This window comes from Thunnus maccoyii, chromosome 17, assembly GCF_910596095.1.
Source record: "Thunnus maccoyii chromosome 17, fThuMac1.1, whole genome shotgun sequence".
Taxonomy (NCBI): domain Eukaryota; kingdom Metazoa; phylum Chordata; class Actinopteri; order Scombriformes; family Scombridae; genus Thunnus; species Thunnus maccoyii.
The window spans coordinates 22390005-22407281 of NC_056549.1; the positions used below are offsets into that span (position 1 = coordinate 22390005).

Consider the following 17277-nt stretch of genomic DNA (forward strand, 5'->3'; position numbering starts at 1 on the left):
ACTATAAAACAGCCATGACGGTAAGAAAACAACCTTATGATGTAAGAAGAAATTAAAACCTTTTTAGCCATGTACACTACCTGACCAGCACCGAACAAAAAAGTAGACCATTTAGTTATCTAGAATCACTGATTTTGAAAGGTTATAAGAGTATAGATATTGGACTTACATTAGTTAGATGGCCAGACACATAACTCCAAATAAATGTTAATTCTCCATTTCTAACTGAAATGATTCTTTTCCCAAGTGGCCCAAAAATTATGCAGCCTTAAAGGTATCCATTAGTTAGAATTAGCAGTGGAGATAGAGAGCCAAAATAAAACGAGAACTTCCAGGTTCTGTTCAAGAAGTGTGAAAACCTCATTCAAAATAACATTTATATTTATAATAACAAAATTATTAACTTATCCAGCCTTGGAGCACAACCTCACTCTACCAGTATGTCTTCATATATCTAGATAAAGACATGTGAATATTGTTGTTTATTTAGTATTTCTATTCCTTAAGCAGTGTTAAGTCTGACAAGCCCTGACATAACAACTGCAAGACAGGGAGTGACAGCTAACTGTGTGATTGTGTTTTAGTCAGCAAAGATGGGAAGATAGCTGGAAAGATGACATTAGAAGTGAGCATGGGGGTGGATATAAAGGATTAAGTGTTGTTCTTTGTAAACTTAAATGAATTGCTATAAAAATTTTGATGCCATCTCTCAACTTTTGCTTCATATTTAGTCTGATGCACAAAGGCTGCTTTAATCAGACTGTAGATATACATTCAGATTCACTGTGTTTTACAGGTAAGCCCCCTTCATTTCTAGTATGGCTGTTTCATAACATTACAGAGGCAGTACACCAGTGAAGCACCGTGTTGACAGAACTGTACAAATCAAAGCTTGTATGTTGTAAAGGTCAAGGGAATTCAGCTCTTGTGTGAACATGAACTAACTCTCCTCACTGTATTCTATACCTTTTCTTATCAGAGTGCTTGCCTATCTCTCCCCTCCCTTCTGACTCTCACATGCACAGATAAAGTTATATCACCCTAACTCCCAAACCTTCACACCCATTTATATACACATACACGAACACACACATACATACACCATATGTCCAATGTCAGACAGCTGCAGGACCTGGAGTAATGTGGTAGGGGATTGTGTTTGTGTGAAACTGATGATGATGACGATCACTGTTCACAACAGCAACATGGAACTCCTTTATGTGTACATATATATATATATATATATGTGTGTGTGTGTGTGTGTGTGTGTGTGTGTGTGTGTGCATGCGTGGGTGATGTGTCACTGTGCAAGTTGACTTGTTATTCTGTACGTGTGTCTGTGTGTCACTCAGCCTCGTGATAGATACTGAGCTGTCATATCTGTCAACAGTTCCACATGCATATTCATCATTATGCTAATTTCACCCAAAGAGCTTTAATGAGTTCACAATATTAACAACTCAGATGAGGTGATGAACAAAAGCTTTGCAGTTTTTTTCTCCCCTGTAATACTTAGTGAGAAAACCCCATCACTGACTACAAGTGAGAAATTTATATGACTACAATTCTGCTGTGTACACTACATTTATGTGTAGGATACTGTGCTGTGTTTAAACAGTCGGGCTTTAACATGGTTTAGTAATAATGTGGGTTTAGGCTGTTCAAAGTATTCAAGTTATTTTAATAAAAGTGACCGCCAGATATCAATTACATGATACTGTGGTGAGTGGCGGTTCTGTTTATTATTGTAAATATTTCCTATATAACACTATGTAATACAAATGACTAAAAGTTTCCTCACCATGACACATTTTTATGTGCTTTACAGTCTAAAGGTTGGCTTTGAGAAGCTGAGGAGTAGAACAAGATAATGGAGTGAATCTGTCATCTAGTGGTCGAATGAGGAAGTGACGTAAACGTTTGTTAAAGCTCTTTTCTGTCAGTACAGTATCTTTTGTCCAGAGTACTGTTTAAATAGCCTAGGAAGAGCTTTCTGATGTAAAGCATACTTTATATGTGATACATTAATATACTGTATATGGATAGGATTGGGTGGTATGACAATAAATACTGCAAGATGATAAAAATCTGTCAACTTTCAGAGATTTTTCTCTACTTGAGTGTTAAAGTTCATTCTTGATTTTGGAAATTGCAATATGTAAACAAAAACATCACTCAAGGTCAACTTACTAGCTTTTTCAAAGTCTTTCAATGACACCTCACGGTCGTCCTGAGTTTGCTGAGTTGTCAGGTACCACCTGACCATATCAAGGTCACATGATTGCAGCATAGCTATCTCCTTGACAACTGAGCAAACTCTATCCTTGAAGGAGACTGGAGTTTGTCAAATCTTTATATTCTGTTTATACCAAAGTAGCTCTCCCTCTACTATCGCTTTTGGCTTAGGTCAATGTGAGTAATGTTACAAATCAGTAAGAAAGACTGCTTTAAGAGAACAATGAATTTACAAGGTTTTTTTTAACATTATTATGATGAAGTACTTTGATTTTTGCTTGATTTATTTGGTTAGCCAAAAGCAGACATAGGTTATAAAATTACCAATAAATTTACCAATAATAATATATTAAAATGAACTTTGCGATAAAGGATTGTATACAAATCTCCCACCAATGTGAATCTACTGTACATTGGATTGTTTTTCTTATGAATATTGTGATATTGATTTTCTACCATATTATTCAGCCTTAATTTCATTTGTTTTCTTTAATTTCATGTATTTTTTCCAGTATTTTGTTCACCACCTCTACATCTAATACCACATTACAGTGAATTAATAGTAATAATTTCTTACTCATCCCTCATTGTTCCCCTTTCAAGTTTAGAAGCTGAATAAAAAATATATACATGCAGGTAAGATATGCATGTACCTGGTTTTCTATATATATTCAAATTGAATGTAGATGCTATCAGCTACCAGCAGTAGATGCTACGAGCATTTGTTCACTGTTTTGGTCCCTCTGGCCTGCAATGACATCACGTCTGCACTGCAATTGCATGGTAGACTGGACCAGTGTACTACTGCCACTTGATGTATTTTCCACAACAGCTGTAAACATAATTTATATCACGCTGTGTGACTGTGTAGCTTTAGGATGTTCGATGTTAACGTATGACTGAAGAAGATATGCACCGTCTACAGTCCACTGTTGTGTTTTTTGTGTTGTGTTTATTAATCTACATTAAGATCATGTTCTCCTGTTACCGAGTGACTTAGTGCCACAGTATAGACTGTATCTCTGTCTCATATTGAAGGATTCCTGTGTCTCACCTTAACCAAGAAGACAACCTGGCACAGAGTCATATATCTGCAAGTATTTACTCATAAACATCTGACATCTTCTCTCCAATAATAACATGTTGCATTTTACATGTTGCATGTAATATATTTCCACAAATACAATTAAAGTAGTCTAAAAGAAAGAGGGGCAACAAAAAAAAGTTCTTGAAAACAACACAGATACATTGTGTATCTAGAGCTTAGTCCAGCACATCATTCAACACAACATACTGCCATTTCACACATTGCACACATTAACAACTGTTTTGAGTAGCATTTAGTCATAATAAATTGCAAAAGAAATGTAGCCAAAGTTAGTCCTAAGATGTTCATTCTGTGTAAGTCTCCAACAGGCAACTCTGGTCAAATGCTCTTCTTATAACACGGTCAGATGATTATTAACTTCATTGAAGTTGCAATAAAAGAAAGAGGAGAAAAAAAAGAGTGGATCACATGCAAAACTCTTGCTTGTCACTTGTTAAGTCTGGGGGAAAAAAAAAAGAAATGGCATCTCCACTGGACTCTGTACAAAACAGTGAGAAAAGGACATAATGACCAAGACATTGTTATATTCACAGACGGAATATTTCAGACCATCTATATCACTGTGGACTTTTTTTTATACAGCCCCCTAATGGTAATACATTATATTCATGGTGTATGCTCATGATTCTATCAGTCTATGATGATCTGAAAAACCTGATATGTACATGCAATGGGCAGTTATCAAACTATCTGTACTACAGCATACTGTCTGCTATAAACAAAGACTATAAAATGATGAAAAATACCTTCCGTTTTGCTACAAGGAAATGAAATAACTTTGCTCTCAATGTTTCCCACGGTTAACCACCTCACTGCAAATTATCAGAGTGTGCGTGTGGCCCTACAAGGGATTATATTACAAGCTGCAAAACCTGTGTCTGTGTGGCCGACATTTGCATGGTAACAATAAAATAAAATTATAAAAAAAATGGCTGCATATATTTAGAATCCTTTCATACCATTAAAGGTAACCGTTGCAGCTGCATTTACCACCAAAAAATTAAAAAAGAAAAGATAAAACAGTGTACTGGCATCACTGAACACTGAACACCTCTCAGGTGTGTGTGTGCAATACATGTAGCACCCTCTTGTGGTAATTTCTTACACTACATCTGATGCATTGGATGGTTGAAAGGCTGTGAGTACATCAGTGCAATCACCCACATGAAGGAAAATACTAAAGAGGTGAATGAAGGCCAAATGTAATCAATCACATTGTTGATGTGCAAGGCACCCAGCCTTATGATTCATATCAGAGACAGCGCCTGGGGGGGAAAAAAATGTGATAAACAACATTGTGAAAAGTTTCAAGTCAGTGGTGAACAATTCCAAGTCATTCCCTGTCCTCTACATCAGGACTACTGTACACATTTTGGAAAGAAATCAACTTTGCAGCTCAGCAAGTGGCTTTTTATTTTAATTTTTTTTTTTCAATTGGATGCAAATGCCTGGCTGGTAGTGGATAGGGATTGCGTTTGGTTAGATCAAAGACACACTGAGCTGAGCAGGAATTAGTGCTTTAGACAATGAACATTATGAGGAAAACCTTGACATTTGGACCTTCACTTGGTTAATTCACCACACACTTGGCACTTTGTGGCAAAAATGTCTCCCCCTTTGTCCTTGAAACTGCTCTCAAATGGCTCATTAGCATTTTTGGCGTTGCTCCATGAAAGCGAGGGACATACTGTAGCTGGTTTCAGAATTCTAGCTATAGGAGCGCCTCTTCATTTCAGCTAAATACAAAAGAAGACACATTTTTCCAAGAGTGCGCAAAGTGTCTGGTGAAGACATATAACTTAAATTCATGTTAGTAGTTTAACACCAACAGCCTTTGCCTTGGTCACCAGCCGCACTGTCGCAGAGTCCCTCCTCTTCCTCCAGAGCAGCAAGATTAAGCTCGTCGTTAATGGACATCCGGAGAAGATCCAGGTCCTTTTTATTGGCTGCCAGCACCTGCTCAGCCAATCGTGTGAAAGTCTTAAAGGGAAACACAGCCACAAATGCATTGTCACTTATCAAGTTGCTTCCTCCCCTTACATAACCATGACTGCATTGCTTTGATCTTGTTTTTATTGTGTGCATAGTCATGAAATGTCACGAGTTCCTTTTGAGCAGCGACTCTAAATGTCATCTCACCTCTGTTATATTATGGTTGGTGAAGGCACTTGTCTCAAAGAAGTCCATTCCGTAAGCTTTGGCCAGCTGGAAGACAGATGACAGTGACAACAACAACAATAACAACAACATTTCACTTTCCTGCAAAAAAAAGTGCAAATTTTAGTGTAAAATGTGAGGCAGCAGGAGACAGATGAGTCAGTCTTTGTCTGCACTTGTTTTTTGAGGTTGACGCCAGGGCCGTTTGAGCTTGTTTACAGATTAGAGACACATGCCTGATAGAAACTACACCTCAAGCTTCTAGCAACACCCGAACCAAGTTTTCTCTCTCACATCATCCCTAAATATCACAACCTACAGTGCAAAATTTTCCATCAGAACACAATCCAAATCATAGACTCCCAAATTCTGTTTGCAAACATACTACATCACTGCAACTAGACTCTTTTGTCTTGTCTTATGTCACCGTTAACATACACTTTTCCTAATTGTATCCCTTTAAGCAGCTTTAAGGTTATAAATTCCACTCTGTCTGACAGTGTCATACATGCTTTGTATCAGCTCGTTGAATATTTAATTGAGTGAAATGCTCAACCATTGACCCACCTTGATACCTTGCTCTGTGGCCACCTGCCTCTTGTCCACCTCATCCGACTTGTTCCCTACGAGGATCTTCTGGACCTTGTCGGGAGCATACTGCAGGGGTTTGTCATGTGAATGTGAAGGAAATGAGGCATATTTACAGACAAGGAAGAGAAATGAGAAACAGAATTAAAGAGAAAGGAAGAGAGAGGGACACAGAGGCAAGAGTGCTCAGGAAATGAGACCAAGATTAAAAGTAAGTGGGAAGTGTGCCAAGATCAATAGAGTATATATTTGGACAGACCTCTTGAGGAAATTAGTGCATAATGACAAAATTAATAGCACAAAATCATCTGGGAAATGACAGGGATGCAGGGAAGATGACTACTTCAACTCAAAGCCAAAAGAAAAAAGTGACTGCTAGAGGAAAAAATGCGATCTCTTCTCTATGATGTTTATGGCTACACATTTAAAAAAAATATGATGACAGGTATTTGAAAATAAAGATGGAACATAATAAGCACAGCATCTGTCAGGCCAAAGCATTTGGTTTTTATTACACCATGTCAAGCAGCTGTTCTTTTTCAACCTGGGGCTTCTGCACAGTAAGTGCTTCTGTCAGTTCTGCCCTTTCCACAATGTGGAGGAAAAATGCCTGTTGATTTTCCACTCTGCCTGATATATTGAATTTTTAAATCCCCTCATCTCCGTGACTCACCTCATCCACGTCACTGGCCCACTTCATGATGTGTTGGAACGATCGCTCACTTGTGATATCATACACCAGGAAGATTCCCTGAAGAGTGATAGTCAAAGATTTCAAAAACAGACGAGAACGTGTTCAATTTCAGAAGCTTTAAAGAATCTTCAAAAAAAATTTCTCAGTTTCCTGTAATTTGTAAAGATGCCAATCAATACATTTTAAAACATTATTATATATTTAATTCTAACAAACCAAGCTGCCACTTATAGCCTCTAAAAACAATGCATTTTACATTGTATGCCATTGGCTGGATAAAGAAATCTGCTGCAATGCTTTAAAGCACAAAACAGGAACAGGACACTTTTCTTCCAATTTCATTACCAGTTTCTGGTAAATAGAAAAGTCAATTCCAGCATATTTAACCTCTTCAGCAGCCTAAAGCAAAGGAAAATTGCATGTACACTGCAACTCTAGGGTGGTGGTAGTTGTTTATTTTTGGCAGGATGGCAAGCAGCAACATCCTCTACAAGAAGTCTGAGGGAAATGTGGTCTTAAATATTAAAAACAACACACTTACAATACCATGAGATAGCACGCTACATCGTCTCGAGGGTGGTCTCGTGAATGAAACCATCATCATACAAATCCTTTTACAAAGGTTATATCGAGGTTTTAAAGCTGCTATATGTAGCAACGTTGATACAGATCCCCTCCATCCTTATTGTTATTGAGTGCACCTAAATCACCAGTAACTGAAACGCTGCCAAGCATTAGGCATGAGTTAGTCATGAAGCTGTAACAAATTTAATTTCCAGATTAAATATGTTATGCTACTCTGTAGTAATAATATTACAGGACGTTAATGTGTGGAAAATCACTTGCAGCTGCAGAGCCAGTAGAGGAAACTTAAGATCAAACTACCTGTGCTCGTCTGTAGTACTGTTTAGTGATGGTCTGGTACCTTTCCTGGCCTGCAGTGTCCCTGGACAGACACACAAACACATATGAACATGCACACACAGATACATTAATGAGATTATAGATGAACATAGGGCTGATTAAACAACCGTAAATGATTAAAGTTACAGCCCCTCTGTCAGATCTACTTGTGTAATATCTATAAACATTAATAATCCTTCCAACATCGTGTCCAATCCACTTTTCTTACCATATCTGTATCCGCACTTTGATACCATCTATTACTAGTGTCTTCATTTTGAAGTCCACTCCTGCAACAAACAGAAGATATGGTTAGGAAACACAATATTACATTCACTGAGAGCTCAGGCTAAATGCTTTGAAGCACTGTTCCAAGTGACGGGTGCACTTTCTACCCAGTAACTGACTGAAATCAATTAACCCAGCACGTCTCCTACAGACAGAGGTTTACCAGTATCTGCTGCAGCTTTGTAACATCATAGAAGGCATTATCGCAACGAGAGTCACATCATCCCTGCATAATCAGCCTGTTAGAAGATCGGGCTAATGATCCGGCGAGCTGAGTCCTCATTTAGTTCCCTGCATCGATCACATGGGAGGTGAAATAAAGGAAGAAGAGTGCTGCATAACGCCACAGAGGAGCAGACGTGAAGAAGCAGAGCAGAAGCGGGGAGGGGTTAAGCAAGAAGTCGCTCACGGTTCAGTGATCTCTGATTTATTTCAGAGTGCGATATTGTTCATAGACAGAAAATCACACGCAGGGCCAATTTTATATTTCTATTAGGACTTTGCACGATGTTCATTTTTGAAGACAAGTACAGATATTTGTGGACAGAAGTCATTTTGTGCTGATGTTAAGTTGAGATTTTTGCATTTTTATAACAAAAAATGAATCCAAGTATTGATTATTTTTCCTGACTGCTGTCTATAAGCCAAATTGCCCCTCTGGGACATTAAAGCTTTACTCTCTACTCTTCCTACAATATAACAAAAACATTTCAAGCTTACTTGGCTGTCATTCAATCAAAATGCCAAAAAAAATTAGAAGCAGATTTTTTTTTTATATAATTGAATATAAATCTCTCCTGATTTTCTTCTTCTTTGTCCTTGTGGTTTTTTTTCATGACTGTCTCCTCTGACTAATGCACTTAAGTTGATAATAAGCAAAACCACAGGCTCCTATAGACCACACTAATCCCTGAGAAATCAATTAACAGTTCATCCCAATTAACCTGACACTCAATACCCATGTGTCACACTCAGGGAAAGAGCTACTGAGTCCAATCGATTCACATAACTGGAGGAACGCGCCGTTTGTGGTTGTTATAGCTGCATTTCTGCCAGGTTTGTGTTCCAACAGACACAAGGAAATAGCTGACAGATGTACTATAGCTGGCCCGCCTGATTTTAGACTGAATGTTTGCTGAGAACAAGCTGGAGTCAAGCGAAGGCTCCGCAGAGGCTGGAGCTCACTGACTTGACAGCGTGAGTGGTGAGACGGCCTTTGCCTTTGACTAGGGAGCATTCAGACCAAGACTAAAGGAAAGGTCAGCATAACAATCAGTGGCTTGCTTTGCCTGAGGCTTGAGAAGAGAGAGGAGACTAATGAAAGAGAGGCCATCTTCCTGTGTCATTGTCCAGCTGTATTAGCACTGTATTACTGTAAGCTCCAGTCAGAAGTCATCCATGCAAACAGCGATGATTTAAACATCATGCAGATACGGACTAATGGATTCTCCAGCTGTACAATGTGTGTCTAAAGTAAGGGACTGGATAAAATCAAGGAAATTTTAAAATAAATCAAGATGGCTACACAGGCAAGTCGTAAAGAATCATTGAAAATCAGCCATAAATCTCTCCAACATGAGTTTTTAATCAATTAATCACTTTGACTCTTTTTTTTCTTTAAATGCCAAAAATCTCTGGTTCCAGCCTCTTCAATGTGAATATTTTCTTGTTTCTTTAGTTCTCTGTGATAGTAAACTGAATATCTTTGGGTTGTGGGTTGGGGACAAAACAAGACAATTTAAGGTTGCATCTTAGCCTTTGGGAAACAGTGATGAACATTTTTCATCATTTTCTGACCATTTTATTGACAAAACAACTGATCAATTCATCGAGAAAATAATTGACAGATAAAACAAGAATGAAAATAATCGTTAGTCACTGTTCTGCATGAGTACATTCTGAATTATATTTGGAGAAAACCCAACGATGCCTCGACCCACACTGCTGTCTGTTGCCTGTGGTTAGACAAATAAACTGTATGGGCGGCCATCTGATTGTTCTGCATTGTCTCATATCAGCCAAGCAAAATGAAGCCATTTTATAGAGCAGGTGAGGTGCAGACCACAGTGCAAACACTGCATGACAGCTAGACACAAAGGACTGATGCTGTTCTGAAGGTAAATAGAGATCAGACACCATTTTAGAGGTTTGATATTCCAGTTTTTTGGGGGTGTTTCCATTATTTGGTCCACCCCACACTACATCAGAGGTCACATCTGCATAAGAAATTGTGCAGACAGTCATGAATGTCACTGTTTCAGGATAAAGGACAATGCATATGCAAAAAACATTGCATTCAAGAGCAGCTTTAATTCAGTATTATGGTGCTACTATCTGGAATCAGTTAAACAGGTTTACAAGGGAACAAACAAGAAAGGAGGCTTTCAAATGTAAATGGAATCTATACACCAATACATTTGATCGACTACTGTTTTACATTTCTTAATTGTGTTAATGTCTTTATTATTTATTTTCAATATTTGTACCCAAGGCTCCCAGTAAGGCAGTGTTGGTACTGAGGAGACTATACTGGTAAAATAAAGTAAAATTAACTGAATTGAATTGTGTCTGTGGGATAAACTATTACTTTTACTGCAACAAAGAAAAAAACCCTACACATTGGTCCTTGCATTTGCCAAATTTTAAGAATAATTCTGCATGTAAAGTTTGAAGAAATGTTAAATCCTCAATCATGAAGGCAAGTTGGGAAAAGACTCATTGTACAGCTTCCCCTCAGAGGAAACTGTAACACTGGAGATAGCACGATGTGCACAATATGAGAGACAGCAGTTAATTTAACATGGCAGCGTTTCACAATCGGCAGAGTGAAAGCCATGTAAAAACTAATGGGTACACACCAAAAATTGACTTGACTAATTACCAGGAAGACTGTGTTCGACTGCGCAGGACGGATTAGGCGGTGACACGTGTCAGTGTGTTGTAGGTAATGGTGACAGGCTCACTAATGGATGGACGGCTGGATGCTCTGGCACTGACACAAATTCACTGGGGAAAGGCTCTGTCATCCATGACTATCAGTACCAGCAGAGGACAGCCAACAGCTGTTGACAGCTGTTGTCTTTAGGTCAGGACAAAGGACAAACATTTTTTTCCAATAATAAACTTGTCACGAATCCGTACTGAACAACTGAGCTTCCTGTTTACTGACCTTATGAAATTAAAACATATACAATAACTCCTAGTGATTAATTCATATCAGACCAATGTTACACTGTGTTCATATTTAGATCAGGACTGTAGTCAAAAAACATCACAGTCTATTCCAAGAGGATAAGTATAATTTAAAACTGAAAAAAACAGTTTTGTCAAAAACTCAAGTCTTTTAAACCAAGAAATCCAGGAAAAGTTAACTTTTTGACTACCTGACAATAAATCTGCCAGGCTGATATACTGTATCTGCTAATGCAGCTATGTCAGTATGGCTGTATATAAGGGCCAATAAGTGGCAAGAAATTGCCTTACAGAAATGCCAAATATACAGTATATATTTGGAATTTAGAAACATAGCTGTTACATAGTTTGGCCACCAGAGAGCACTGACAAATTTATTTTTCAACTGTCAAATTTCCTGCGCAGTACATATCTTTGTTGCAATTCTTTCAAAAATATATATATATATTTTAAGGGATCTTTATCAAACATGTTTGTTGCAAAATGAATATCTGTGGATACATATTTTACATTCTCAAATACTGACACTGGTATCAGCATCAAAAATCCTTATTCTTTCAGATTATAGTCCATGCTTTATAGTTTAAAAGTTATGAGGCAAAACCTTTCAGCAATGGTTTGACATAGATATACACCTATTTGCTTTCATGCCAAGAGTTAGCCTGGCTCTGTCAGAAAGTAACAAACTTAGCCTACCAAAGCTCACTAATTAACACTTTATATTTCGTTTATTTAATCCATTAACAACCAAAGTGTAAAAACTACAAATTTTGATTTAATAGGACGATGTGTGCCAGGCTATATATCTTGGCTGAGTGTCTTCCTGAAGTCTTAATACACACACACACATACACACACAAACAACTAGAACTTCCTTTGTATAAATAATGTACGATCAAACCTTTCACGTTCCTAAAAAGCCAGGGAAAGCTTAAGCCAATGACAACACCACTGAGTTCAATGATAACTGCTTTACAAGAGGCTAAGCATCTGTGGCGGCTGAGATCCATGCCTGGCCGTTTAGACTAATGAGCTCATCTAACAGTGGCAGGTTAAGTGTATGACCAGGTCGTCACCGTTACACCGTTGGGATCACCACCGTGAGGACAGCTGCTTATTGAGATATGACATAGGGCAGGGCCGGGCTCATACTTTATAGGTGTGGTGACAGCCAGGAGCTCTGAGGAGTCTTGTGACGAGACTGCCGAGGTAACGGCGAGGAAGATTAAACTCAGCGGTGTGACTGAATAACATTACTAAATCATCTCCACAGCTGCTCTATGCCAGAGAAATGTGCACTCTGGGGCCCAGATAAAAGTCTTATGAGGAACAGAGTGACCTGCTAAAATGAAATGGGATACCTGGAGGAGTATGTTAGTAGTCAGGATAATATCAGAATTCCTGCTGCTCCAATGATTTTTGGAGTACTTTGATTTTTATTGATTTGTATTGAAGGGGGGCTATGGATGGTGCTTTTATTTCTGTGTGAGCTCTAACAAGAGAATAAAGTCATATTCTTTGTTGATTCTATAGCCATATAGGCTTTTTTGTTATCCTACTTCTGTGTATGCGATTTATTTTCAAAAAAGCCTTGATGGATCAAAGCAAAGACAAAAATCTCAGCTTGAATTTAAATGCAGTTCTCGCTCGGTGGTTTCAACTCTTTTTCTTTTGTGGGAAATTCTTTGACACAGTGAATACACGCTCTAACTGCCCTTCAACTTCTGAAGGAGTCCAGTTATAAACTGCACACGGATAAAATATGTACATTCCATGTAGCCTGTAAAAACTATTTATTGTATCAATTTAAAGGATTTATGTTGAGCTGTTGTTGAATGCCAAAAAGCATTTAATAGCCAGGAGAAGGTCATGTTGAACATGAATGCACATTGTTTCCTGAGCCCAATTAGAGCACAGGAAACAAACAGCTCTGGAAACAGTGGAGACTTTGACAAACTACTTTTGTGTACTGTTCCAATTAAGGGAACAATGCCTCGGTGCACAAAGCGAGTCCCATAAAAACATGGTTTTCTGAGTTCGCTGACTTCAATCCCATCAACACCTTTGGGATGAACTGGAACTGTAGCCGCGAGCCAGGCCTCATCACCCAAGATCAGTGCTCCACCTCACTAATGCTCTTGTGGCTGAATGGGAGCAAACCCCCACAACCATGTTCCAAAATCTTGCGGAAAACCTGAAGACATATATTTTTTTATTCAGGGGCTGTACTGTAATATCTTTGCATGATTTACAGTATTAAAAAACTCCTGATTTATCTTATACTGGCTCTTTATGCAGCCCCTCAGTTCAGCCTCTGTCTGAAACAGGCAGTTTTATCTCCTGTCTCTTTAAGGCCCTCCTCCTGAGGAACCCACTCTGTTCTGATTGGCCAGCTCTCAGAACTGCACCGCAGAAGACTTCCTCCGTCTTCGGAGACAACGTCAACAAACCATGAAACAAACTATAGTCATAGGATTTCGCTCCTTTTTTGCGTTCTTTACTCAAGTGGACAATGTGCATGCATGACTAGCAGTGTTTAACATAGATATCTGACATTATAATAGTATATCATAACAGAAAACCACAAAAAGCATAATAGGTCCCCTTTAATGGCCATAATGTCACATATTGGATGTCCATATACTGTATCAACATCTATTTAATATCACACTGTTGGCTTATAACCCTCAGTGTTTGAATTTCTGTGTTTGCGAAACAACAGGAGATGTCATTCTTCCTCTGCTAAAAAAGACGTTTTTTATTCCTCTAATGTTTATGGAAAAACTTGAGGAGCTTTGCTGAATAAAACCTTCCATGGGTGACAGGTCCCTGCAGTTTTTGAGATAATTAAGAGTAAAAAAAAATGAACAAGTGGACTGGAAGGAGACCTGATGAATAATGGAGCTCCCCATGAGGGACACATGGGGGAGAATTTATATCCCTCCGTCACAGTGAAGGTTGGGAAATTATTTATTGATCCTCCACAGGAGAGCACTGATGGTGGTCACTCTTGATCTCTCTCTTTCTCTCTTTCTCTCTCTTTAGACTTTGTTGGGCTTGTTTAGTCTGAGGAGATGGGTGTGAAATATTGCAGGCCCATGAAAGACCTCCCACCATGGCTTATAGACACATTCTGCTGCCTCAAACTATTCAGTCCTGCATAAATATCGGGATTGCAGCGCCTACACCGACACAAGAGCCTGGTTTCTGACACATCCAGCTGTGATTGTGAACACTTGGCACAATGTAACAAAAGTGCAAAAAGTCTGCCGAGGTATTTTTTTTTTAACGTGTGCAGACTGCCTGAACTTTTCAGAAGAGAAGAGAAAGACCTGTCATGTATAAGCATCATTCTACAGGGAAGAAGTTTCCTGTAGATATATACCATAGGTGCATGACTTAAAACAGAGAACTGCCGTCTTAGTATGCATGCAGGCATATATCATCGCTGACTGGAGAAGGTGAAACAACCGAAGAAGCATTTGATGTAACAAAGTTCGGTGTGACGAGGCTTGTGTGAAAGTTGAGTTTGAGCCTCATGCTGTGCCTGTGGGCTGTTTGCAGGAGTTCAATGAGCACTCAAAAATCATAAAGCCTTTGATTTAGCATTAAAGCTTCCATGCAATCCAACACACCAGTAGTCCAAAAATAATGTTAATAAATAATGCTAAAATTAATAATTAACAGTGCAATCATATTCTCACTGTTGCTCCTGTTTGATCTTTTCAAGCAACATCTGTCTGAAAATCACACACCGACCACTGCTTTCATGATTCACTGCTTTGACCTTATTTAGACAACATGTTCTCTATCTTCTCAATAAAAAAGGCAGTTATCCATCACAACCAGTTGGAACATACTGACTTTAACTTTACCCACGGGGATGCCTGTGTTTTGTTTTCTCCATATTATGGCTAATTACTGAAAACAACGTCAGAAAGCAGCTGCTTCCTCAGAAATAGGAAGCACTATGATGGAGCACAAACAGATAGACATACACACAGGAAAGACAGGTCAGTTTCCACAGAAGAAGATATAAAAGACATCATCGCAGCATGTCAACAAAGGCTGTACTGTACATCCTTATTTCCTTCACTTCAAAGTAAAGCATGGTTATGTGCCTGCCACAGTCTGCACTCCTAACTAAGTCTATATACTGCACAGTCCAACTATGAGGAAAGGTTTAGCTTTGCTGAGTCAATACCATTTTCAGGGATGTGGCGTATCCATGAAGAATAGGAGGAAGACATATTTTTTTAGTTTTTTCTGCATGTTCTGAATTAAACAAAGAAGTAGCTGGATCTGTCAAAATTAGCCATGTCATGCAAAATATAAAATGTCACACTTGTGCCATAATTATCATCCAGAAACTTCACGTTGACTATGAGATCAGTTGTTTTTTCAATTTTTCCTTGACACTAAGGACCCTCTTTGTAAAAAAAAAATCTTTTGTGTTGAGATAAGATTTAATATACAATTTCATGGCTCATTAGAGGGGTGATATATCGCAGAGTGCAATGAGCTGTCATGCATGAGTTAAGAAATAAAGCTTTTTTCCCCCACTTTGATCAGCTATACCCTGCAGCATGCCGAAAGGATACCTAGTGGTCCCTGGACTCCAGTTTGGTTGGTAACATGAGCACCTGAGATAAAAAAAAAAAAAGCCTGTTTCTAGATATAAAAGTAAGTCTTGGCTGGTATTTTGTATGGCACTTGGTTGCACTGTCAGTGCCAAGTGCTGATAGTTGGTAAACTCATCTGCATGACTGCCAAGTGTTGGCTCTTTCCCCCTCAGGGCTTCCCCAACCAATGCAATCACATTATACCCTTTTCTTTATTCCACGTGCATGCGCAACTCTAATCAAATCAAAACAAATAACCTCTTCAAAATTTATGATTAAATCATTGTGGAATTCAGCTTGACAATTCAATGGCCACAATAAAAGGAAGATGCGCAAACGGCATCCATAGAAAATGCTGAAAGACCATTGAGTGCTGTGAGTGCTAATTAACACAAGTGAGGAGTGAAATCTAAGAAATAACTCCTGGTGGCGGTGCGGAGTCTTACCGATGGTGGAGATGTGAGACGGGTGAAATTCGTTGTCCGTGAATCTGCATAACAAACATGTTTTCCCAACCCCAGAATCTCCGAGAAGCAGGAGTCGGAAGAGCACATCGTACTGTTTAGCCATGGTGTTGAATGTAGTGTTAAATGAAAAAAGCCCCAGTCAGCTAGCTCTGCGATAAATGACCAATCCCTCCCCACATGCATCCCATGTCTGCTCAGATGGTCAGCATAAGGCTTTGGCTATGCTTCTTTTTGTTCACTGATGCTGGGTCGGTGGGGAAACAAAACAGGGATGCTCCAGCTTCCCAGGCAGCCTCCAGCCTCCAGTGGGTGCGGTGGACCACTGTCAAGTGAGACCGAGTGAGAAAAGGAGACTTCCGGTTATTGTTTCCTACATAAAAGCACAACTGGTGAACATTATGATATTTTAGAACGAGGGTTAGATTCATGTTTTGGTAGCAAAATAAAGTATAATCCCTATTTTCATGGTGTGTTAGTTATGTAATTCATTTGTATGTAGAAATACTGATAGTGTGAGCTCATGCACATATCCAAACCTGCACACACTGTACACAGGTTATTTTCATCTGTCAATTGAATCCAGGCTTACATAAAAGGCTCATCTTAAGCCGTCTGTGAACATATTAATGTGGCTTTGATTCTGCTCCATTGCTCATATGTATGATAGTTTGTAATAATATTCTCACTGTATATTTGTGTACATATTATCCACTTTTTATCAGATGCTTAATTGCTGTGTCTGTACTAACACTCAGATTCTTCTTCTAACATGGTTCTGAAGCATTAATTGTAATTTACCTTAGCCACCCCACTTCCTGTATGCTATAGGCAATTCAAATTTTTAAGAAATTTTGCTTTTTGTTTTTATACTCTGGATTGCAATGCGTTTCAAGCCTGGCACTCTTCCTCAGGCAGCATCATGAGGTTTATGCTGACGTCTCTCTAGAAATAGAGAAAAAACAGGAAATGCAAACTGATTTCCCATCTTAGGACCGGCCTAGTTGCTGGTTTCTGGGTATCTGC

At 38.8% G+C, this 17277-nt stretch overlaps 1 protein-coding gene across 2 annotated transcripts; it reads right to left on the reverse strand.

Annotated features, from left to right (window-relative positions):
- Positions 1 to 3333: 3333 nt before the first annotated feature.
- Positions 3334 to 16573, reverse strand: rab15 (RAB15, member RAS oncogene family). Of its 2 annotated transcripts, none has more exons than XM_042390789.1 (8): positions 16234 to 16573; positions 7915 to 7975; positions 7668 to 7728; positions 6762 to 6839; positions 6068 to 6157; positions 5483 to 5548; positions 5182 to 5323; positions 3334 to 4608 (listed from the first exon to the last, which is right to left on the reverse strand). In XM_042390789.1, the coding sequence occupies exons 1-8, from the start codon at positions 16355 to 16357 to the stop codon at positions 4550 to 4552; spliced, it is 681 nt and encodes a 226-aa protein (XP_042246723.1). In that variant the 5' UTR covers positions 16358 to 16573; the 3' UTR covers positions 3334 to 4549. The 2 variants fall into 2 exon arrangements, with proteins under 2 accessions (XP_042246723.1, XP_042246722.1); XM_042390788.1 differs by having other exon boundaries at positions 5173 to 5323.
- Positions 16574 to 17277: the final 704 nt, after the last annotated feature.